This window comes from Aulonocara stuartgranti (genome assembly GCF_965226115.1).
Source record: "Aulonocara stuartgranti genome assembly, chromosome: 18".
In the NCBI taxonomy this organism is placed as follows: Eukaryota; Metazoa; Chordata; class Actinopteri; order Cichliformes; family Cichlidae; genus Aulonocara; species Aulonocara stuartgranti.
In genome coordinates, this window is record NC_138954.1 from 22,417,937 (window position 1) to 22,443,013 (window position 25,077).

Below are 25,077 nucleotides of genomic sequence, written 5' to 3' on the forward strand. Positions count from 1 at the left end.
AACGTACCAATCTGGCTGTGTGCTGCATTTGTATGCCTGAAGGAGACTTTCGCTGAAATTCCACCAGCTGCTTTAATGTCAGAATTATGACACTGACTACAGACAAGGTAAGATCACTGGGTGCAGTTGATGCTTTTTGTGTAAGAGAGTGATTCAGCATGAGTGCGTGTCAAGAAAGCGTCGCTTTAAAAAAGGCGAACGTGAATGCAAGTTTGTCAGAGACAAGTGAAGTGTGAGATTGAGCGAGTTTTTGACACCCAGGTGAAATTGGGTAATACTGTGAAAAACGTTTTATCTTTTGAAAAACTGAGAAACACTTCAATTTCAGAACCATCACTGTTTGTTTCAGGTGTACGATGGGATGGACATCATTGACCTTCTGCTCAAAAACACAGGTGAATCCACCAGTTGCCACAGCAACCAAACGTGGACCAGCTCAACTAATGATGTAAGTGTGCTGCTCATTATGCACAGTTTGTCAAGTCAAGTCAAGTCAAGTTTATTTATAGAGCACATTTAAAAACAACCAAGGCTGACCAAAGTGCTGTACAGTAAATACAGATAAAAATACAATAGAACACAATTTCGTAATAACACCTCGCTGATAAAAATAAAATAAAAATATATAAAACAAATAAATTAAACCTTTCTAAAAGCCAATGAAAAGAGGTGAGTTTTAAGAGCGGTTTTAAAAGTTTCTAGGCTTTTGGAGAGTCTGACGTGAGGAGGTAAACTGTTCCACAGTCTGGGTGCAGCCACAGCAAACGCCCTCTCTCCCTTTGTCTTTAATTTATACCTGGGAACATCTAAAAGCATCAGGTCGGCTGACCTCAAAGATCTCCTGGGGCGATAAGTACTAAGGAGTTCTGACAGGTAAGAAGGTGCAGTGCCATTTAAAACCTTAAAAGCCAGCAATAAGATTTTAAAATCAATCCTAAAGGCAACTGGGAGCCAGTGGAGAGAGCAGAGAACCGGAGTGATGTGTTCTCTTTTTTTTGAACCGGTCAACAGGCGAGCGGCAGCGTTCTGCACCAGTTGAAGGCGATGTAGACAGGAACGATCTAGGCCAGCATAGAGGGAATTGCAGTAGTCTAGCCGTGAAGTAATAAAAGCTAGGGTTACTAAGACAGCAGCACAACCAGAGTCAACAGTTAAAAGCAAATCATTAAAAACTCTCAGAAGGGCGGTTTCTGTGCTATGCCGAGCTCTAAAACCAGACTGGAACTTCTCATAGAGATTGTTATTGTCAAGAAATAGCTGGAGCTGCGTGAGGGCGGCTCGTTCCAGTACTTTAGACAGAAAAGGGAGGTTGGAAATGGGCCTATAGTTAGAGAGTAGGGATGGATCTAGATTAGGCTTTTTAAGGAGAGGTTGAACAACAGCGTGCTTGAAGGGTGTTGGAAAACAACCAGAACTGAGGCAGGCATTGATCAGGACCAGAAGGAAAGGTCCGACTGAGTCCAGAACCTGCTTCAGAAGCCGAGAGGGGATAGCATCGGTGGAACAGTTGGTAGTCTTAACCTTGCAGACTATTTCATGCAGCTGAGAGAGAGAGAGATTGGTTCGAACTGATTAAAGGCAGAATGGCACAAAGACAAAACACAGGGATTGGAAGGTGAAGATGGAATGACAGACTGCAGGGAGGAAATCTTGTTTACAAAGAACTTTAGAAAGTCATTACAGAGGGTGGCAGAAGGTGTGAGTTTGCTCCTAAACCGAATCACTCAGGGGAAAACATAATCACGGCCACAAATTCATCTCATCATGAGAACCTGAGTGCTGAGTTTAAACTGTATTCTGGGGTGTGCCTGATTGTATTGCGGCAAGTGTTGCAAATAGCAGGAACCAAAGGAAACAGAGAGAGAGAGCGAATTGAAAGCCTGGTGTGTTTACGCTTCTGTGTCTGCTTGTATGTGTGATTACTATTATCTATGATCTAGATTCATTCTGCCAATCAAGCCATAATGTAATTATGTATGCATACTCTCTTCAGACACTGAGCACTAAGCAAAGTGATCCTGATGATTTCTTGGAGTTCCTGCTGCATGGGAGCGACTCCTCCTCTGTGCCAGCATCACCCCTGTGGTCTCCCTGCACCAGTGACAGTGGCATCACCGAGGACCCCCTGACAGATCCCACAAACAGCCCTCACACAGCCTCCTGCACAGCCTCCACTCCCTGTGATATTCAGGCTTTCACGCAGTCTTCGTGTCTCGTGAATCAGACAGTGGCAAATGAAAAAAAGCCAGATGTTGTTATCGATCTCGGTAAGACAACATTTAAATAGCAAAGGGTTAACCGGCTTGCTTTTTTATACAGGCCAGAAACATGTACTGAATTGGAACCTGTAAAGCAGTAGTTTGTTTTAACAGTGAGCGCAAATGTGAGGTTGAGACGCGTAAAGAACAAAGTAACCAGGGCACAGGACTACCAGATGAAAAAGGGGAAGCTTTTGACATTGTGAGATCTCTCATTTTGTGCTTTCTGTAGTGGGATAATGGGGGCTTTTGACTGAGCCTCTGATGGCGGACCTTTCAAAGAGCCACTTGTTTGTTTTTTCCCATTTTTGAACATCTTTAAAGATAAACGGTTGTGATTGTTGCCATGCATAAACTGTTTTGTGAGGGCAGCTATTTTGAAGATTGGTTCATTTCACTGTGCAGTTTTTTGACCCACCACTAGTGCCAGAAATATCTGAAAATACATTTCATTTAAAAAAAACCACATACATCACCTTCTAATTACAACAAAAGGTTTTAAAACACAAGCAAATACATCCACAAGGTCATAATTATGAGGAAAGGAAAGTAATCTTTTCGGGCTGTAATTTCTTTAACTCTTTACATACCTGCTTAATTACTCATCAGCATCACAATTACAGTGGACAGCTGTTTTATTTGTCTGTACTGGACTTCATCAGTGAATGAGTGAATAAATTCATCATTTACTTGGATTTATATAGTATATATTGTCTGTTAGGTTAAAGGTCAGTGTTCTTTTAATTCATTACAGGGAACAATTGTTGTAACACTGGTCTTGTGCTTGTAAGACTATATTACAAAGTCCCTTTCAGCAGCTGCTCGAAGCTTTGTAACAGCTATTACCGTGAAGGTTAAATCCATTGTGCATTTGAAAGGTAGCGACAACTACACAAACCGCCATAAACTGCAGCCTTTAACTCGCCACAGAACCAGTGTGGGTGTAATTCAAATGTGTGAATTTATATCCACGAGGGAAGCGTTACTGGTTTAAATGCTCCTGCCAGAAAAGATCAGCAGATAAGACCAGAGGGTTCCTGATGATTCGAAATGGCTGTGGAGTGTTGACATATCAATATTAATGCAACCCACACAATTTAACATTAGTGTTTCCCAGTGTTTACAGTTTTCCACATTTGCTTTGACACATTTCTTGAAACCTTTCACACACATTATTTCTTTTTTCCAAGCTGTTAACACAAAACCTAGACACAATACTCAAAGTCAAACTACTATTCATAAAACCTCTGACTCTTGTAAACAATCGTATCGAAATAGTTTCGACTGTGCTTTCAGGTCACACTCAAATCCCGCAACAATAAGAGCACTAACGAGCCTTCATTGAGCAACACATCAAAAAAATGGAAAACACAACATCAGGGTGTGGACTTTAAAAATAGTTTGAATAATCAGAATAAAATAGAACAGAAAATCAAAATGCAAAAAACTGAACGAAATAGAGTACAAGAAAACAGATCATTACAAAAATAATTACTGTTAATAAGAATCTTAATGGAAAACAGGCACAGTCTGTGATTTTCTGAGGTTATTTAATAGGAAAAACTGTACTGTGCTGATGCTGTACTCATAGTATCTACCTAATAATACACAGGAGCAGGTCTGCAATTTATAATCCTATGATCTATGTATGATCTATCTATGTATCAAAGAGGCGTAGGCTTTCGAGTGCCATGGAGGGACATTTAACTTTGTGCCTGCACCTTCAGTCTGAAGATATTAAAGATCATACCTATATTTTATCATTGGAGAAGGTGCCCCCCTCAACAATTAGCGAAAACATCTGGATAAAATGTCATCCTTTCCTTCTTATCTCAAGCCTTACCTCCTGAACTGAAGTCACATGAAAACATATGCACAAATTTATTTATTCCTGATATTGTCGCAATTACAGTCAGTAGATTAGACATGTGACCCTCCAGTCTGGGACGGCTGACAGAAAACAACAAAAACTGTTTGTAAATTAACATTATGGCAGCTAATTTCTTAAAATTCAAACCTTCACTCTGATAAACAGCTTGATTACATTCTCACATTGTATGTGAGTTTATTCACTAAGCATCCAAGTCCAACAATGTTACATCAACTTTAAAGAAAGTTTCACTCATGCTGGCAAACACCAGCTAACAGCAGCAAAAACAACAGGCTAAGGCTTAAGCATATCCTCAGCAACTCACCTCATCTCATATCATCCATCAGAACTGACCTTCACTAACTCATCAACTTATATCGAACTCTCACAAACGTCCACAGCCCACTTCAAAGTAAATAGATGTGGACGCCTCTCACCCGTCATTGGCAGCTGAGGTAAACAGTGGGCTGACAGCCTTCACACGAATAAAGAAATTGAGCAGACAATAGTAGATACACACTGGCTGGCTGTGGCGATTATGGAGTACAGTCTAAATTTAATGTCTTTGATCTCTCTTAGCTGGCTAAAACATTTTTCTCATATTGCAGCAACTGTAGCTCGGATTATGCATTTGAATCGAGATGGGAAGAAAACAAAACTCAGTTGACTGAAATTTACTGACATCTAAAGGTGAAAATGTTTATTTACTGTAACTTTAAATTAAAACAGAAACAAGCAAAACAATCCTTTTTAAAGGAGCCCACAGAGAGCTAAACAAAGCTGGAGTGGGAGAATATTCCATATTCTAGGTGCCACAGACTGAAATGCTCTGTCAGTCCTGAGTCTTGTACAAGGAACAACCATTATATTCAGAGCCTACAACTACGATTAGGAGTGTGTTTACAGTTTTTTCTGAATGCTTAAACCCTAACTGTGATTCCTGTAGCACAATCTCTAAAACTATTCAGACTTATAGCAAAACCACTCACTGAGTTTGCAAAACTAAAAGCACAAAAACTGCTTTGCACTCAGTTTGCAATTTTGTAACACACACTTTGCAAAACTGTAGGCACAATTCACTGCACAACACTCAATTACCAAATTTCCAACACACTCCTAGCAAAAGTATACACATGTATGGCTATCATTAACACTAATTTGCCAACTGTCTGACACACTTTCACATGTGAAAACTTTTTTAGATAATTCGTTCACTTTGCAATCTGCCTAAGCACTATAATACAGGTAGAAGTGAAGGTGAAGGTGAAGAAGTAGGATGAAGAGGACGACAAGGACAAGGAGGAGCAAGAGGAAAATGAGGAGGGGGGAGAGGAAAATGAGGAGGGGGGAGAGGAAGGGTAGGAAGAGTAAGAAATAGAATTACTGATGACATCAGAGCTACAATAGTGGACCATGTAATCAACCGTGGAATGACCCTGAGGGTAGCTGGCCAACGGGTCCAGCCTAACTCGAGCCGCTACACTGTAGCAAGTACCATAGGGACATCTTGAAATGAGAATCGGTTAGTACAGTCACTTCGCACAAAGACTTGTAGCACTGCCATATGCCAATGAGAAACACACCAATACCATTGATGTAAAAATACTGAAATTGTTACTTTACAGAATTGCTAGATGACCAGATGCTGGGGGCAGAGGAAGCATGTTCACTGCAGACCAAGTAACCCATATAGTCATTATGGCGATTGCAAATAATCCTATACTTGGAAATGAACACTTGTGTTTGTTTTGATGTGTTTGAATAAACACCAGTACTTGAAGTTTGGATCCCTCTATGCTTATGGATCTATGACAGAAGTATGAGCTCAAACTGACATAGCCTACCTTGTGCACAGAGAAAGCAAAAGCCAGATGTGTTTTGTACTCATACCATCAGTGTGCAGTTGGCGCATTGTGTGCTTAGTAGATGATGGCTTGTGTGTACTGTTTGATACGGAAACACCACTTTTACGAAGGTGTGAAGAGTTAGTCTAGCTGTGTTCGCTTTTGCAAGAGAACTACAATGTTTTGATGATTGGGTGACAGGTTTTCTTATTTGTGTGAAGAGTTTTGCAAAATTAGCCAATAGTTACAAAAAATGTGCTTAAGCAATCAGAAAAAACTGTAATAAGAAGCAGACATAAATTATCTAGAGCCTGTCCATTCAGTACTCTATTAGTAACTTTAAGAATATAAAAACATCATAGAATCTACTGAATTTACTATGTAAAGCACATATATCTGTAATACTTTAATACATGTAAACATTTACTTTCGGAAAAAATGGAAAGTTCTGATGCTATTTTCTATTTTTGTTTTTCAAATTGACTTTCTGTGAACAAGAACATGGCCTATCGCAATCATCTGAAATTGCTGTTTTCCTCTTCCCTGCTGTTTTCCTCTTCTTACAAATGCTTGTACACTTTTGTGCACTATGAACTGGCATCTGTGTGTTAACAAGAGCGAACAATTTCAAGTTGTATTTAGGAAACGAAACACAATGCGCTGTAGTTGTGCTTTCCAAATGAGCACTAAGAGCAATTTATGTATAACTAGCTGGAAATTAAGAGAGTGAGTCTTTCAGTAAATGGAGTTGGGACACTGTGTATTTGTTTTAAAAGTGGCATATCAGGTTTGATTAATTGTGAAAAGCTGACAATATAGAAATCACACGTTCTTCAGCCTATAGGTTAACTGGCTACCTTAAAACTTTCTCACAATTTTTTTATATAATTACAAGACAATGTCCTGATGTCACTAATATTACAGTTTTTTCTGATTGCTTAAGCACATTTTTTGTAACTATTGGCTAATTTTGCAAAACTCTTCACACAAATAAGAAAACCTGTCACCCAATCATCAAAACATTGTAGTTCTCTTGCAAAAGCAAACACAGCTAGATTAACTCTTCACACCTTCGTAAAAATGGTGTTTCCGTATCAAACAGTACACACAAGCCATCATCTACTAAGCACACAATGCGCCAACTGCACACTGATGGTATGAATACAAAACACATCTGGCTTTTGCTTTCTCTGTGCACAAGGTAGGCTATGTCAGTTTGAGCTCATACTTCTGTCATAGATCCATAAGCATAGAGGGATCCAAACTTCAAGTACTGGTGTTTATTCAAACACATCAAAACAAACACAAGTGTTTATTTCCAAGTATAGGATTATTTGCAATCGCCATAATGACTATATGGGTTACTTGGTCTGCAGTGAACATGCTTCCTCTGCCCCCAGCATCTGGTCATCTAGCAATTCTGTAAAGTAACAATTTCAGTATTTTTACATCAATGGTATTGGTGTGTTTCTCATTGGCATATGGCAGTGCTACAAATCTTTGTGCGAAGTGACTGTACTAACCGATTCTCATTTCAAGATGTCCTTATGGTACTTGCTACAGTGTAGCGGCTCGAGTTAGGCTGGACCCGTTGGCCAGCTACCCTCAGGGTCATTCCACGGTTGATTACATGGTCCACTATTGTAGCTCTGATGTCATCAGCAATTCTATTTCTTACTCTTCCTACCCTTCCTCTCCCCCCTCCTCAACTTCCTCTCCCCCCTCCTCGTCTTCCTCTTGCTCCTCCTTGTCCTTGTCGTCCTCTTCATCCTACTTCTTCACCTCCACGTCCTCTTCCTCGGCCTCCTCTACTTCTCACTCTTTCTGCTCCCTCCATTGTACTCCGCACACACAGCTTACCTGTATTGTAGTGCTTAGGCTGATTGCAAAGTGAACTAATTATCTAAAAAAGTTTTCACATGTGAAAGTGTGCCAGACAGTTGGCAAATTAGTGTTAATGATAGCCATACATGTGTATACTTTTGCTAGGAGTGTGTTGGAAATTTGGTAATTGAGTGTTGTGCAGTGAATTGTGCCTACAGTTTTGCAAAGTGTGTGTTACAAAATTGCAAACTGAGTGCAAAGCAGTTTTTGTGCTTTTAGTTTTGCAAACTCAGTGAGTGGTTTTGCTATAAGTCTGAATAGTTTTAGAGATTGTGCTACAGGAATCACAGTTAGGGTTTAAGCATTCAGAAAAAACTGTAAAGTAATGATACATACTCCAAATCAAGCCAATATTTTGTGTGACCAAGTTTTCAAGGTACTTGGCTGGTTGCTTGCTTCAGGTGGCTTTTGTAGATTTTGGCTATCTCGACATCTTTAGTCTCTCCCAGACTGACTCCATGAGACAAGAGCTTGATGGGGACTGTGCCATCTGATGCATAATTGGTGCAGGCATGATCAGTCTCCTCCCTGGTGGTGCCACAGGATGGACAGGAATCCAAGTGTCTAAAATGCCTAAAAACCTGTGCAGCATTGTGTGTTTGCAAAGTGTTTTTAAAGCACAGAAAGATGCTGCAATGACTGACGTTTTGTGGTGGGTTTTGTTTGAACTCCAAATACAAGCAATTTTGTAAACCATGACATGTGGTGTACTGTTTTTTCTGCTTTAATATGCAGGCTGTGAGTCTGGCAGCATAGAGGAGGATATCGGAATTTCATACTACCTCACCACAAACCAAAATCCTTTGCAACCACCCAGCCATTCTCTCACCGTGAAGGACCTGCTGTTATCCAACCTGGGAGACAAAGTAAGAAGGGTTTCATAATTGTGTTGAAACTTAAAATATGTGTGGTGTCCTGTCCAACTCTGACTGAAAGAGAATTTTACTATCTGCCTGTGCCTTCTTGGGGAAAGCTGCAAATAGAGTAACTTTAAGTGAAATGAATTCTGTCCATCTGGTTCACAGGCGCAGCGAATCCCCCAGCATTCCTTGCGGGAGCTTGTACTTAATGAGGATGAGAAGAAGCTTCTGGCTAAAGAAGGGGTAAACTTGCCCAGCAGACTGCCTCTATCCAAGGTACATGAGCAATATACACATGTATGTAGGGCAAATGTCTCTGCACAAGCATGCTCCAAACACATCCACAAACACACACTCGTGATCTAAATCTGTATCCCCAATTTATGTATAAATCTGTATCCCCAGTTACACAAAGTCAGCCAGATATGATGCCCCCCCTACCCCACCCACCCTTCCCCACCACCCACCCACCCACACACACACACACACACACACACACACACACACACACACACACACACTCTCTCTCTCTCTCTCTCTCTCAACCTAGTTTCATCTCACATACCTTTTTCTTTATTCTCTCTTGTCCTGGTCTCCCATGTGTTTCATCTCCCTGACAAGTTTGAAGAGAGAGTTTTGAAAAAGATCCGGCGGAAAATCCGCAACAAGCGCTCAGCTCAGGAAAGTCGGAAGAAGAAAAGGGAATATGTCGATAGCCTGGAAGAAAGGTATGACATTATCTCTGCACCGACTTAGGAAACATTCTTTTAATCATCTGCTTTGGATTTTTTTTATGTTTTTCAGTGATTCAGTGAGTGTTTTGTTGTTCATTAAGTAAAGCACACTTCATGTTTCCTGGTATTTGTCAAATAGTTCCCTGAAAAAAAAAAATCCTCACAGGAAGCTCAAAAAAAACAATTGTATAACAACCTCAAACAACACTAGTGAGGTGTTTTGAATTAAAAAGAAGAAGAAGGAGAGCTGTGCAGCAGTAGTTGTCATTGCCTCCAGCAAAACCAATTAATTACAGAAACTTATTCAAGAGAAAAAATTATATAGTGCCAAAATTGATAAAAGAAATACAACCCATTAAAATTCAGTTCCAGTGAAGCAGCCCAAAATGAAAGACATAAACCTTGTTATTTTTTTTTATTTATTCACTAATAAAGATCTGGATACACAAAGAAATACCATTTTCAAGAGATTGCTGCAAAAGAGAATTTCTTTTTCATTGGAGGAATATTTAGATAAAAACAAAAAACAATTACTATCTATAATGCCAACGGCACTTCAGTAAGAACAAACACACGAAAAGATGATGTTTTAATAATGCAGAGAATAATATATATTCATACTCCTGCTGTGGAAAAAAAAGAAAGTGAGCCTTCTCTCAGTTCTAAGGTTATATATCAGGGTATAATAAAAAAATATGATCTAGTCTTTACGTGGTCTTAAATTTAGGTAAATTTAATCTGAGAAGGACAACAACATTCTCACATTAAACTGTGTTGTGACAAAAAACTAAACCAAGATCCAGAAACAGTCCTGTGAGAAACTAAGCACACCCAGTGATTCAGTAGCTTGTAGAAATACCTTTAGCAGCAATACCATCAAGTAACTGTTTCCTGTATGACTTCATTAGTCTCTGCCATCATTGTGAAGGAACTTTACCCCACTCTTCTTTACAGTGTTGCTTCTTAAATTCATCCACAGATCTTTTAAGGTCTCACCACAACATTTCAACAGGTCAAGGTCTGGACTTTGACTGGACCATTGCAGCACCTTGATTCTTTTCCTCCCTTCTTTTTGGGATCATAGTCCTGTTGTTGGACCCAGTTTTGCCCAAGCTTTAGCTGTCAGATAGATGGCTTCACATTTGACTCAAGAATACTTTGGGATACAGAGAAGTTCATGGTTACCTCAATGACTACAAGGTGCCCAGGACCCGTGGCTGTAAAACAAGCCCAAATCATCACCCCCACCACCGTGCTTGACAGTTGGTGGGGGTTGTTTGTGCTGATACGCTGTGTTTGGCTTTCTCCAAACTTGGCACCGTCCATTATGACCAAAACACCTCAATTTTTGTCTAATCTTTCTAAAGGACATTGTTCCAGAAGTTTTGTAGGGTTTTTTTTTTTTAGATGAAACCCTTCTAAACAAGCCACACTTGTTCAGCCTTTTTCTAATTGTACTGTCATGAGTTTTAACATTTAACATGCTCACTGAAGGCTGTAGAGTCTGAAATGTAGCGCTTAGATTTTTTAAAAAGTTTTTGTAAGGATTGGATGGTCTGACTGAGGTGAATTTTCTGGGATGTCCATTCCTGGGGAGATTGGCATCTGTTGCTTTCCACTTGTGAATAATCTTTTTCACTGTAGAATGAAAACATTTTCTGAGTGGCCTGATAACCCCAATTGCTTTTCTAAGATCGTTGCTGATATCTTTCCTGCTTGGATTTGTGATAATGCTCCAGACCTGCAAACTAGCAAAACGTCTTGACGACCTGTTAATCAAGTGCATTTCATTAGCAGCGGCTAATTTTTAATGCTCTTTGCACTTTGACTTAGTTTTTATTGACATAGTGTAATATGTCACGGTTTGCAGTTTATCTGAGGTTGTATATACTCATTTTAAGACTTCTTAGAGATCTTAATATTGTTTATGAGAAAAAAAATCGGTGTTCAGTAAGGTCAAAGACCTGAAAGTTTCTACATTCATTGAACATTGTAAAGAAACTCAGAATACCCACCATACTGTGATAACTGCTCCACTGTGGGGCACCAAAACACTTACGGTCGATCTGGACCACTTTCTCATTGTGCATACACGCAAATTCACAGATGTAGTCAGGAGAGAGAGTGGATTATTCCTAAACATGATGCCACAACCCAGAACAGCAAGCAGGTTTTTGCGTCAGTCTTCCTCCTCCTCTACCTCGAGGCTGCTCGGAATCAGCCTCACCACACAGCCAGCAAGCCTTTGTCACCAAATTTATTAATCCCACCTGCCTCCCACATGCTGGCGCTTCAACCACATCACACCTCCACAAACAGCGCTGCGTGGTCGAGCATGTAATTTGACTCGCCTCAAAGAAACGCAATGCAGCAATATTCCCCAAATTCCTTTGTTTGTCAAATCCCCCTAGGTTTATCATTCCTCAGCTTCTCTTGGGGGTATTTTTAGAACTTGTTTCACTCTGATGTGGTTCTTAAGACTGACTCCCTTGCACTGCTGGACTCTTTTAAAACCTGCCATTACTGATCTGTGTCAGAATAAAAGAGTCGATTGAGAGTGAATGGAGGTGTTTTGGACCACGGGTGTAGCGGGTGGGATAAAGCCAATACACAGTTTGAGCTTTAAAAATGGCCAAACACAAATGTACTGTCACTTTAGTAAATATTTGAAATGTGAAAATTGTCTGCGTGTTTTGCGTACTAATGAAAATGTCTTACTGATGTAACACAGGAGGTTTATATATCTAATTACATGCTATCAACATCTCAATCAAGCTTGAGCTCTGCTGCCTCCTGATAACAAAAGTTTCATGGCAGAGTGAGATTGTCTCTCCCAGAGTCAGCATTCGTTGATAATTAAACCAGATTCAAGCAGAGCGTATCAACAGGGTGTCATTATCAGTCGAAGGCATAATGGACTCACAGTGACTGAACCAAACAAGAGAGACACCAGAAGAAGAAAGGGGGTGGAGTCCCTGGATGACAGAATGGGGTTTGCGATAACAGTCAGCAGGCTGATATTGGCAGAGAGAGAAATGGAGGGCAGGCGAGGCAACATCATAAAACGATATTTTTTTAATACGATTCTGCCCTCATTCTCCTCCTCCTCTTTCTGTAGGATGTCTGCATGTGGTGCTCACAACCTCGAGTTGCAGAGAAAGATCCAGCAGCTGGAGGAGACCAACAAGTGAGTCCTTAAGTGAGGCAACAAAAGTTTAACCTGATGATTATTGGCATTAGATGCCTGGACGACTCAGTGTTTTGTATAATGATGGAGAGCTTAAAGTCCAGAAAATACAGTAAAGAACATAACACACCTGATTAGCTTTACCTGTGACAACATCCAGGACTTGCTTTTGAAAGTTGCAATGAAAAGCAAAGAGTTACCATGACTACAGCCCAGTGCACTACATTTCAGCATATGGTCTGGAAAGGTCCAAGTCTCTGAAGCTTTGGAAGCTATATCCTGGCTCAGGCACAGTCAGGGCACAGCTTCAGAGCTCTGGCATGATCGAATGGTCACTGTTAGATTTTAGAGAATGGCTATTTTAGCTCTGCAGCAATTGCTCCTGTAAAAATAGCACCACAGATGTCTCGGTTTTTCAATTTATTTCCCTGTTTCAGTTATTTAGCTACTGTGTTTTCATTAGTGGGATTATGTCTGGTAGTATTTAGTATTTTGTTGATAGCCTAAACCACTTCATCTCAAGACTATGACACCACAAGGCCTGTTTCATGGAGCCTAAATCCAGAAATATAGGATGACAGAAAAAATTAAGATTGACCATATATAGTCAGAACATCCGGGTGTCGTACATTTAACAATGGCCAGGCTGAGGAGGTGCAGCCATATGAAAACACGGCATAATTGCAAACCCTCACATTTGTTTCCCATCAAAGTCCCTACCGGTTGAACAGATAAGGCAGCAGGATTAATCAAACCTGGACGCGGGGCTTTTACAGAGCTAGCTGCACAAAATAAATCTCCACGACATCTTTTGTGACACCGCTTTCATGAAACCGAGTCACGGCTGAAAATGGCCAAACCGTTCTGCCTGTTAAAGATTCAGGACTGAAGAGCCTGAGAGTAAAATTACCAGCATACAAAGTGCATACCATTCCAAATCTTCACACAGCTTTTCCAACTTTTCTTTTCACTCGGCAATTTCACTGTCCTGATTTTTTTATTCTTTTTTCCCTGACGCTGGCAGACTGCTGCTTGTAAAAACAAAATGTGTGAAGGCTCCACACACACACACACTCTTCCTTCAATTTGTCCTTCTCTCTCTCTCTCTCTCTCTTTTTTGCGAGAGTGATCACAGATGCTGGAAATGATGAGACCCCTTATGTGAAACTTTTGCACAGCCTCTTTCATCTTTCTGTCTGGATTTGTGTTGCAGTGCTCTGCTGAAGCAGCTAAGCCGGCTACGGGCTCTCCTTCCTAATGGCCCCAGCAAAACAAGACAGAAAGCAACCTGCATCCTGGTGAGATAGAGCATTATGTAATTTTTGAGGCAGTCATAATTGTAACAAAGAAATACAGTAAACATTAAAAGTTCATAAGCACATCAAGGCGTGCGACTGTTTGTACCGGCAGGACTGCGGCTGTGAATGCTTTGAATATTTAAATGAGTCAGAGAAGCACCGGTTGTGCAAAATGTTATGTAGTTGTGTGCGTAATAACCTACTCAGTTTCTTCTTTCTGATCTGTGTTTTCTATGCTTGACCTCTTTTTGTCCATCTGTCTGTATTTACATCCAGGTCTTGCTCCTCTCCTTCTCTCTGCTGATTTCTTCAAATCTTCGACCAGACCCTTACAGCCGGCTCAGTCAGGCAGACTATGCAGAGACCAAAGGTCCGTAGCCATCATGCATGGCCAATCTTGCTTTCTTTTTTTCTTTTTCGTCCATGCACACTCACTCATGCACACACACTCACTCTTCTCAACCGCATCTCTGTCTCTCAGTGCCGTCCCGCTCCCTGCAGTCGATGGATGATGCCCGAGACATCCCTCCTCCTCCACCTCCTTCTCTTCCTCTTCCTCTCCTCTGCGTTACCAGGGGCTTTGAAGCCCTGCGCAATCTGACAGAGAAGATTAGGCCCTGGACAGATCTCCCCAAAGCAGACGTCCCCTTCTCTCGCCATCAAGATCACAGGCACAAGGACCTTCACTGATTTATTCTAACAAGAAAGACGTGGCGCAGGGGTGCGAGTTTGGATGCGAGTGCAGCCCCCAACAGGGTAGTTTAAAAGCTTCTCTGCATCTGCTTTTCACTACAGAGGCTGGGTGAGAGGCTGCTCCAGCACATAAACATCCATTTGAAAGGTGTTTCAGGAATGCACTTTCACAAAGGCCAGTAAAGAGGTCATTGACGTGGATGTAATCATTTTTCATTTTGCTCTGAATAAAAAGCCTTTAAGCACCTGCTGGATCATGTATGCTGGATCATACCTGTGCAGCTGATGCCTGTTAAACACAAACACATTAAATACACATGCACGCTCACTACTGTGATTTATTATTTTCTTTGAATATATACCATGATCTGTGGTGCATTCAGTAGGAGCTCTGCGCAGTAATTTAATGATGCATTTGCATTTTTCACTGTGTGTATGTGTATATGTGTGTGTATGTGTGTGTGTGTGTGTGTGTGTGTGTGTGTGTGTGCTGAGGCTTAGACATTTAAATCTTTGAGACAGGTTGCTACTGGCAGGATCAGCCAGGTGTGAATTCACATTTTCTCCAGTGAATTTTGGACCCGTCTGAAAGTTTTGTTGTTGTTTTGTTTCCTTCCTCCAGCGATACCATGTGTCCTGTGTCGAGGAAAACCGATTTGCAAAAATAATGAGACAATATTTTGAAAACAAAAATGACAAATATGACTCAATGAGCAAATAAAAGCTTCAGGTTCACAGCCAGCTGTCAAAACACCAGAGGAAGGTGGGTTTCAGTTTCATATCATTATTTTTGAGAAAGAAAAATATCGCTTACTGTAATTGTGGAAATGTAACTAAAGACTGTTTACAGATCGACGTTAAGTGCCTTTTTCTGGTGAGATAAAATGAGATAAGCAGCTTAAATGTTCTACAGCTGCAAACCTGGAACAATTTAATCTGAAAATACAATAGTAGTAGATTTTAAGTCAGGAGTAACAACTGGCTGTTGGAAAGGAAAAGAGAAACAAATTGAACTGTGATTATTTTTAAATGATGAGTATGTTATGGATTATGTTCACATAAAGAAGGCACAGAGGACTCTGTAAGTGTTGTTGATGTAAAAGTTTCTAACAGAAGGATCTGAGAGCAACTTGAGGTGGGATACCTTGGCTACCTGATCTACCCCATTGTACTGTAGTACTTACACAGCATTGTTCAGTACTGTGTGGGGGATGAGCTGTTTTATAGCCTGGGCCATAGTGCAGTACCTCTATCAGAAGGTTTTGTTGTTTTTTTTTGTTCTTAACTATGAAATCTGTCTCTGTAGGTGAGCATGAAACATCTTGACAAATTTGTAATTAATTATACAATAAATGCAATTTTGAAGCAGAAAAACAACCCCCCCCCCAAAAAGCATCAATGAAAAATAGTACAATGTACCATTTTACAATAAATTATTTTTCCGTATTCATTTTTATGGATGTTTTTTTTCCATATTTTTTAACCAGTCATTGAATTTTACCAATTACAGTTTAGCAATATATCCATAAACTTCCATTTAAAAAAAGAACATATACAAAAAACATATATAATATCACTATAATTTCTCCACAGCACTTTATACTTTCAATCAAATATCTGCAAAATTGATGCCCATCACACTCAGCTGCAGTTTTCTGCCTCATATACTTACACAATACTTTTAAAAGAAACACTGTTGGCATTTCCGTCAAAGCACAGCTGTGCATTCAAATCTGCTTTCAACTCTATAATTTGAATACTTCTTTTTGGTTTATATTTTTACACAGTTGATATTTTTTTTTGTCTTTGTCGGTGGAGCTGCGTCGTGGAAATGTGGCTTTATCATCTCACTGTTTTTTTTAATCTCCTGGCAGCCGTGCATCGAGCCTTTCTCCCTGAGAGCTCTCGCTGAGCAGAGAATGTGGAATAACCGAAATAAATAAATAAATATTTCTGCAAACCAAGCTCAAAACTACGGGCTCACTATACGCACACAGCGGCTAGGAGTCGGAAATGAATAATTGATGAGGCAGGTTAGGCAGTGTGTTGTAATGATAGAGTTAAAGATGTAGGTGGAAATTCAATCAGGATCTCAGAGCTGAGCAGAGGTGCTGCTACCCGAGGGAGAAAAGAGGTTGCAGGAGGAGAAGATTGCTCAGATAATTTTAGAAGGTTAGGCTGTCCGGATGGGGCTTCATGAACATCTGAGCATAGCTGCAGAATAATTAACCTGCACTCACAAACATGAGCACATAATTCTGACTTAATGATGACAAACATGAAAGCAGATGAGGCTGATTTTGCTCAGCAGCCTGAGCTCCTTCACCCTTTTCAGTGAGTTTGTTCAGTGTCTTTTCTTTAATTCTTATCTCTGCACAACCTTACATACATTTACTGTTTAAACATTAACCGGCTAAATTCTTGGGGCATTTAATATATATTTGATTTTTCTCTCCTTTGAACTAAATTTAATTTAAATTTATTAGCATTTCTTCCACTGCCATCATATTCTTTGCATTGCAGCAGCTCTGAGGACGGCATTTAGAGCGTGAATTCAAATCATCTTCTCCACCAAAGAATGACATTGACGAAACGCCCTCGATCAGGCCAAGAATTTGTATTTGAATAACTGCATGTATTACTAAAGAAGAGCTCATTTTTATAACCGTGTCTGGGCACAAATTTACATTGTAATACAGTCAGTGTAAAGTATTTTCACCTTCATCAGACAGAAATATTCACCCTTACACATTATCCCTACCAGTGTTGGTCAAGTTACTTGAAAAAAGTAATCAGTAACTAATTACTGATTACTTCCCCCAAAAAGTAATCCCGTTACTTTACTGATTACTTATTTTCAAAAGTAATTAATTACTTAGTTACTTTTAAAAAACACGATTTACAACCTGAATAGGTGATAAAGCGATAGATCGTTCAGCCCAATTCTACTTTTTCTGCATAATCCATCATACAAAATGTAATCAAATGGAAAAGTCTCTTTTTTTTAACTTGTTTTATTAGTTTTAATCTTTTAACTTCATGCATCAAGCAAAAATTAAATTATATGCAACATTCTCTGACTGGAAGAAATTTGTTTAATATTTAAACCTATTTTCTGCACATTCCAGCACATAATTATTTTTTTGTGTGTGTCTCACTCTTTCAAATAGATGCAAGTAAAACACAGCAGAAAATAAATAACATCAAAGACTCAGCGGTCCTTTTGCTCTATTTTCACCTGTAAAGCAGGAGTAGGGTAGACGGAGGTGTGCTCTGGTGCAGGTGTGCCGCAGCGGTCAGTGGAAGGATACGGCAGCTTCTCTGTGAATTTCCCATTACATGGTAGCACACTCGGTGCTTGTTTAGGGGTTTTTTTTTTCGCTGTAAAAAGAAGTTTTCTTCCCACACACAACGGACACCAATGTTTTTGTCACTTTTTATGGAATCAAACTCAAAGTAAGGTCAGTGCTTCCACGCTTTAAACGCTGCACACTCATACTCTCTCCCACAATCGATATATGATCCACTGTTGATCTGCACACAGCTGTTGTCATGAACGTCACACTCACTTACGTCACTGTCATGAGACATTCTTGCAAAAAAATCACGGTTTTAGTAACGCAGTAACGCAGCATTCCTACAGGAAAGTAACAATAATCTAATTACCGTTTTTGCAATAGTAATCCCTTACTTTACTTGTTACTTGAAAAAAGTAATCAGATTACAGTCTGCCCATCTCTGATCCCTACACACACAAACCAAAGTTTGCCTCAGCTTTACTTGCACTTATTTGGACTATAGTCGAAAACACAAAAGCCCAACAGAGTCAGAATCTCCCCATCCATTTATTTTTAAATGAAAGCTGAATTTTTAAGCATCTTCGAAAGCCTCAGCAGAATGACAACAAGCGGCTTCACGAGGGAGATTTGGTGGGTCAGACTTCAACCACATCTGCATTTCTTTCCATGTCAGCACTGTGTACAAAATATGATTTATTAACATCTGAATTTGTGATTAACTGCTTGTGAAAACAGGAAAAGAAACCAAAAGGAAAGGATACACTTTCTTCCAAATGTCCCAGCTGCTCTTATATTTGCCCCCTTTTACTAAGTTTTAGGAACAAGGATCAATTATTTAATACCACTTGGAGCAAACTGGTTGAGGTTAAGATGTTGAGATCTCTTCTTTTTAAAGTTACAGACTGTTTTAATATGAAGGTGCTGGAGAAAATGTTTGCTGCACTATGTCTTTTCAAACGCACTCAGTTTAGATCCCAGCGACACACTGTGCGAATACCAACAGTGACCTATAAGACATGCAAATCGCAAGTGCACACACACACACATGCACGCACACAGCTCTTCCACTAACAGCATCAAAAAGACTGAAAGCTTTCTGATTTTCTAATGTTGAAATGAACACTGAAAAACCCTTGAAGGCAAGAAAATCTATAAAAATATGATCAATTTATCTTTAAAAATTAAAGTTAAATCTGGATTACATCAAAAAAGGGTGGGTGCGGGGGTATATGAATGAAGCTCAGCCAAGAGTACTGACATCTGAAACTTGGTTAGTGGGGCATCTGCTTTAATAACGACAATAATATATCAACACTGGGGAGTCCGTGTGTGCACCGACAGAGCGCCATCATGCGGTGAAACGAGAAGCTGGGCGAGTATAAAAGCCTCCAGTGCGAGGATGCTGACAGAAGAGGCAACTGCTTCATGTCAGACTTCGACCTGAACGCGCCAAAGTAGGTGGATGCGGATTAATCAGCTCTTTCTTTTGTTTTTTCAATATCTCAGACATTTCCGACTGGAAACCACAAACAAACAAAAGATTCAAGCAAAAGAAGAAGAAGAAGAAACGCGCATTTTGGAGCTCTGATCTCTTTTAATACTGAATGCATGAGGAGAAAGAGATGGGGATTTTTGAAGCCGCACCTGCGCACCTGCGATCTCGAAGTTATCCCGGTGGAAGAAGTGGATAGTTTTGCGAAGTAGCTCGCCCTCTTTTCCCTTCCCCGCCTGCAGCCGAGTCATGCAGGTCGACAACAGCAGCTCCTCTGGAGCTCTGACAGGGCTGTGCGGAGGGGAAGAGGATGAGCGCAAAATCTCCGAACTGGTCAGCCCTACGGGTGCAGCCTCCTCTTTTAACCTCTCATTAAACTGCTGGCTTCACATACTCTCTCAGGAGTCCTCGTTGGATCTGCACGGAGACAGCGCCAATCTGGCAGTAGGTTTGCTTACCTTCTTGTTTGTTTGTTTTTTGTTTTTTTTCTACAAGTCCAGTTGGATCAGATTAATAAAAAATGAAACGGTAATTGTGCATGAATCTTGGAGATAATGTTGTTTCTTTATTCTGACATTAAAGGTTATACCATTTTTTTAAACAAGTCCCACATCTTCAGAATATGTTTCAGCTTAAAATATCTTACCATTTATTATTGCAGCACTCTGTAGCATAACCTGTATATAAAAGATGACACTGCCACCATGCCACTCATTGGTTTGGTAAGTCTGGAGCCCAATGTTTTCACAAAGTGTCATCTGAGCTTTTTGAAAGGACACCCACCCTAAAGAATAATCTGCTTTGTCATCTTTTTGGACTTGAAATAATTATAAAATAAATATTATTTGCATATAGTGATCTTAAAACTAGCATTTGAGACAAAAAATAGACTCAATAGAAAAGCTTTGCCGAGGGTGTGACTTTCCCCCCATAGACCAGGCATTAGAACATTAGAAAGAATGCAGGTTGAATACACTTCCACGTTTTTTACTCCCAGAAGCTTTAAATTATCAGGTTGGAAAAGTCTCAGATTTTTGTTTTCAGTTATGTTTACTGAAAACACCCTTCAAGCACAAAACATGTATGTGTGTGTGTGTGTGTGTGTGACAGGTACGAGTTGTCATTGCCCTGGTTTATCTGGTTGTATGTGTTCTGGGGCTCGTGGGTAACCTCCTGGCACTCTTCTTGCTTCACTCCCGTCGCCGTGGATACCACCACTCCTCCATTGACTGCTTTGTGATGAGCTTGGCTCTCACAGACCTCCAGTTCGTCCTCACCTTGCCCTTCTGGGCCGTGGACACGCTGCTGGACTTCCGCTGGCCCTTTGGGCAGGTCATGTGCAAGATCGTGAGCTCGGTCACCACCATGAACATGTACGCCAGTGTCTTCTTTCTCACCGCCATGAGCGTGACACGCTACCGCTCCCTGGTTACTGCTCTGAAGATGGAGAGCCCAAGGAGCGCCACCGCTCGGGCCAAGTGGGCCAGCTCAGCCATTTGGGTGGTGTCTCTGGTGGCCACACTGCCTCATGCTTTCTACTCCACCACTGTCCAGGTTTGTTGAATCAGTACTCAACAACTAGTCTGCCTACAGTGCATGCTCTGTGTTTTGGATAAGGATCCTCTGATCTCCCTATTTATGTTTCCAGGTTTCTGCAGATGACGAGCTCTGCTTGGTTCGCTTCTCTGACTCCGACTCCGGTCACTGGGACCCCCAAGTCCTGCTGGGACTCTATCAAACACAGAAGGTCCTTCTGGGTTTTGTGGTTCCCCTTATTATCATCTCTGTGTGCTACCTCCTCCTGCTGAGGTTTATCCTGAGCCGGCGCATTGTGTGCAGCATGGTAACCGGGAGTGCCACCGAGAAATCTGAGTGTGAGAGAGGCCGCCACCGCCGCCGATCCAAAGTGACCCGCTCCGTCACTATCGTAGTTCTCTCCTTTTTCATCTGCTGGCTGCCCAACCAGGCCCTCACCTTGTGGGGGGTGCTGATCAAATTTGACTTGGTGCCCTTCAGCAAAGCCTTCTACAACACCCAGGCCTATGCGTTCCCCCTGACTGTGTGCCTGGCTCATGCTAACAGCTGTCTGAACCCAGTGCTTTACTGCCTGATCAGAAAAGAGTACAGAACTGGCCTAAAGGAGCTTCTCCTGAGAATTTCTCATGCAGTGCAGCATGTTTTCTCTCTGTCCCTGAGGGGAAGGAGAGTGGAGGAAGCACCGCCCAGCATGGTTATGATACATAAAGACATTAATATGTGATTTATTCAGAGCAAGAGAATAGCCTGACATTTTTGCAAACACAGTTAAATGTATTTTGATTGTGTGTGCTTCAGGGGTGCTGGAAGTTGAATTTGGTCACTTTCTGTGCTAAACCAGTCTAGCTGTTTCCATCTCTCCCCAGTCTTTGTGCTAAGCTAGGCTAAATGGCCGCTGATTGTAGCCTCATAAATAGAACGCACATCATCTAAATGTTAGCAAGAAAGCCACTACGAATATTCTGCCAAATGTTGAATGTTTGCTTTGTAATTCAACTCTGTATGCCATATTTCTTTGGTGTCATGCGTGACATATTAAAAGAAGAAATAAAGTGTTTAAGTAAGGCATAAGGCCACTCTGTTCAAGCAGGAGCTTTGTCATTGATTCTCAAAGTCTCTGGAACATAATCATGAGTACCAACTAATAAATCAGTCTAAAATCTGACTCAAACAGAGACTTGTTAAGCAAATCTTGCAGCAAATTCTGCAACAGCAAAGATTGTAGAAGTATCATTTTTACGGGAAAAAAGGTCTTTAAAACTTTTATGAGCCAAAGTTAGTAAGCCTTTTAACCATTTTAAATAGGTTTCATACTGGTAATTCTATATATGTAGTTCCTGTGCACTGGTAACCATTCAAATTTGAGTTAATTAACTTAGGCTTTAAAAATTATTTCATAATCTTTCTTTGGAGTTGTCTGCTTGAGTCCTTGAACCTGACCATTTTCAGAGGAGTGTTTTTTTGTTTTCTTTAAGCCACTTAACACTGACCTGTGAATCACTCGAGTTTAAAACACATCTAACTCAAGGAATAAATCAATGTTGTGTCTACACCTAACAGACAATTAGCAAAGAACTAGTTTAAATTGTATCTTTAGCACTTTGTTACTAGCATCCTGTTGCAAAAACACATCATGTGTTCCCATTTCTTCAGCTGAAGCAAATAAGATATTCTTAAGAAAGGAAAGCAGCGAGGGAAGGCTGAGGTATGCCAAATTACACAACAAGTGCAACAGGTCTTATGGGGTGATGAATTAATTAATTTAGCCTGTGCTTTCTAATAACTCCCCCCGAAGTGTGTCCAGAGGTGCTTCAAGGTTACAGAGTAGTTAGGCTTGCTTCTCTGAGAGCTTTGGTTGAAATCTAGTGACTGGAAAATTCACAGTGCATGACTCACATCATTTTCATATTCATCTGCAATTTTGGTGGGGCCCTGTCAACCTTGAAGATAGCATAACCTTGTTTAACAAAAGAATAAAGGTGTATAATCCTTACTGGCTGCAAGTGGGAGCAGTGGGCCAAATTGCCCCCCATAGCATCACAGAGCCAACCAGTTCCTTTTACTGCAGGAGTGAAGGGCTCATGTCTTTCCTCTAATGCAGCACCCGTGTGTATGTTTTATTTTTGTTATGCACTTCTGTGAAAAAAACTATTTGCAAAAATACTACAAGAGACTTTGGGCGTTATGTCCATTGTTAAACTGTTCAATCAGCCTGTGGCCTGTTTCTTTTTCACTGCTGTTTGATGTTTGAATAGATGATCTGCAAAATGATTTGTTTGTAATTTGCGTCTTAATTCCCCACAGAGACCATTATGAGGACTTGTTACAGTTTCATCAGGATTAACGTGTGAAATATTTTCTTGTGCTATTGCTGCTAATTAATCCACCGCGCAGGAATCTGCCGGAGAAACTCGTCTCCAGGACATTTTGGCATTCACATTCAATGTTTGATGCTCGCCTCTGTGTCTGATTTCCTGTCCTGCTGTGAATTGTTTTGTGAATACACGTGTGTGCTGTGACATTAAATAAAACAGGAGAACAAGAGTTTGGTGACATCTCGGGAAAGTTAATCTCTCCTGCGGCATCACGAAGACAAGGTAAATGAGTCAGCCACACAAAGGCTCTTGCACGTTTTTGCCCTTTAGCAACCTTTAAATTTTGAACGGAAAACTATCTTCAGCCACTCGCAGACAGTTCCTGACATACAAATACCACACACACACACATACACATGAGCTCCACCACACCGTTTTCATTGTGCGCCACTGTGGTTGTAATTATTTCCCAGCCCTGCTTCTTACATCAATAATTACTTGCCTGATTCATTCAGCAGGCTCTCTGTGAGCTATGATGTTGCTGTCGGGTCACCAAGGGAGCCTGCATCTTCCAGCTGAGAACAGCAACAATCACAAGTGCTATCTACTCGAGATCCTTACTCAGACTATGCACTGTTATTAAGCACAAAAAAGTCTTCTGTTATTTGAAAGGCTCCTTTAGAAGAACTCACTTCACAACTCACCGAGAGCAAAACAACAGCCACAGCAGCTACAGTTCATCCACTCAGACCCTGGTGGGATTTTCTATTTCAGAGCCAGTTCACAGAAAAACATCTAAAACAACAGGGTACAAAGCACGCGTGCTCGGCTATTCATCTTCAAGTGCTGTACGGAGGGGAATTTCACAGTCCTGCTGATGAAAACCACTCGAGGAAGTGTCATCCGTAAGTGTCCACATATGGCCTTCTTGGATTACTGATTTATAACAAGTGACAAGTTTATTTCCCAGGTGGACACAAACATTAACACAGCTTATGTGCTGCAGAAGAAAGCTACAAGGATCGTAACACCATCAGATATGAAGCGAGCAGCATGCTTAAAAAAAAAGAGGATTTAGATAATGTCAAAAGAATAATGTGAAAAGTAGAAAATAATGGACTCCATAGCTGGATTCAGTGGTTGTTTGAAATCACAGAGACACAGTTTGAGCTCAGAGGAACCATAATGCTTAAAAATGCAAACGTAAGGACAAATATTAATCATAGATTTATATGTGTTGCATGGGAAACAGATTTCACCATCAATTTTTCAGAAATCTAAGCTGATGTTAACTTAACCTGAAAATGTGTTCATCAACTTTTTATCATCATCATGATGAAGAATCTGATCCTGCTGAACGCTCCAGTTTCAAGGTCAAGTGCAGTACAGTGTAAAAGTCTTGAGCCACCTGATTTCTTTGTACTTCCAGACTTACTTAATTCTTTAAAGTGGTCTTGAGTAATAATTCTCCAAACTTTCCGAAGAGCTTTCAAAGCTGTTCCCATTTCTTTTCTCTGACGGGCATAAAATAATATTTTTGCGCCAACAAGGTGACTCCCAAAGACCATGGCACCATGGTGTGCACCGTATCCTTAAAACATTGGAGGAAATTGGACAAGACGAGGACAAAAGAAGAACTTGAAGATAGACTTCATCTACAGCAGATGATCAGTATCTGAAAGTCACCTCCTTAACAAATAGGGGGGGAAATCCAGCAAAGACCTGACACAGCACTGGAGAGACTCATCTGATGGAGATCTTGTCAAAATTAATGTAATTATGAATGCAGAAAAGCCTCCTCAGATTT

General features: G+C 40.6%; 2 protein-coding genes across 2 annotated transcripts; both read left to right on the forward strand.

Moving 5' to 3' along the window:
- Positions 1 to 14,676, forward strand: LOC309693555 (cyclic AMP-responsive element-binding protein 3-like protein 3-B). Its single transcript, XM_082512899.1, has 10 exons — positions 1 to 107; positions 350 to 448; positions 1,994 to 2,267; positions 8,592 to 8,722; positions 8,882 to 8,992; positions 9,338 to 9,444; positions 12,569 to 12,637; positions 13,851 to 13,935; positions 14,212 to 14,305; positions 14,417 to 14,676. The coding sequence occupies exons 1-10, from the start codon at positions 87 to 89 to the stop codon at positions 14,623 to 14,625; spliced, it is 1,200 nt and encodes a 399-aa protein (XP_082369025.1). The 5' UTR covers positions 1 to 86; the 3' UTR covers positions 14,626 to 14,676.
- Positions 14,677 to 19,349: 4,673 nt separating this feature from the next.
- On the forward strand, positions 19,350 to 23,465 carry LOC309693553 (relaxin-3 receptor 1-like). The gene is made up of 3 exons (XM_082512896.1): positions 19,350 to 19,863; positions 20,530 to 20,973; positions 21,068 to 23,465. The coding sequence occupies exons 1-3, from the start codon at positions 19,669 to 19,671 to the stop codon at positions 21,677 to 21,679; spliced, it is 1,251 nt and encodes a 416-aa protein (XP_082369022.1). The 5' UTR covers positions 19,350 to 19,668; the 3' UTR covers positions 21,680 to 23,465.
- Positions 23,466 to 25,077: the final 1,612 nt, after the last annotated feature.

Bases quoted from the DNA above. Each gene is read 5' to 3' on its own strand.
- LOC309693553 (XM_082512896.1), top strand. From the start codon at position 19,669: ATGCAGGTCGACAACAGCAGCTCCTCTGGAGCTCTGACAGGGCTGTGC. The intron at 19,864-20,529 runs GTAGGTTTGCTT...TGTGTGTGACAG, and splicing joins GAGACAGCGCCAATCTGGCA to GTACGAGTTGTCATTGCCCT. The intron at 20,974-21,067 runs GTTTGTTGAATC...TTATGTTTCCAG, and splicing joins TCTACTCCACCACTGTCCAG to GTTTCTGCAGATGACGAGCT.
- LOC309693555 (XM_082512899.1), top strand. From the start codon at position 87: ATGACACTGACTACAGACAAG. The intron at 108-349 runs GTAAGATCACTG...TGTTTGTTTCAG, and splicing joins TGACACTGACTACAGACAAG to GTGTACGATGGGATGGACAT. The intron at 13,936-14,211 runs GTGAGATAGAGC...ATTTACATCCAG, and splicing joins AGAAAGCAACCTGCATCCTG to GTCTTGCTCCTCTCCTTCTC.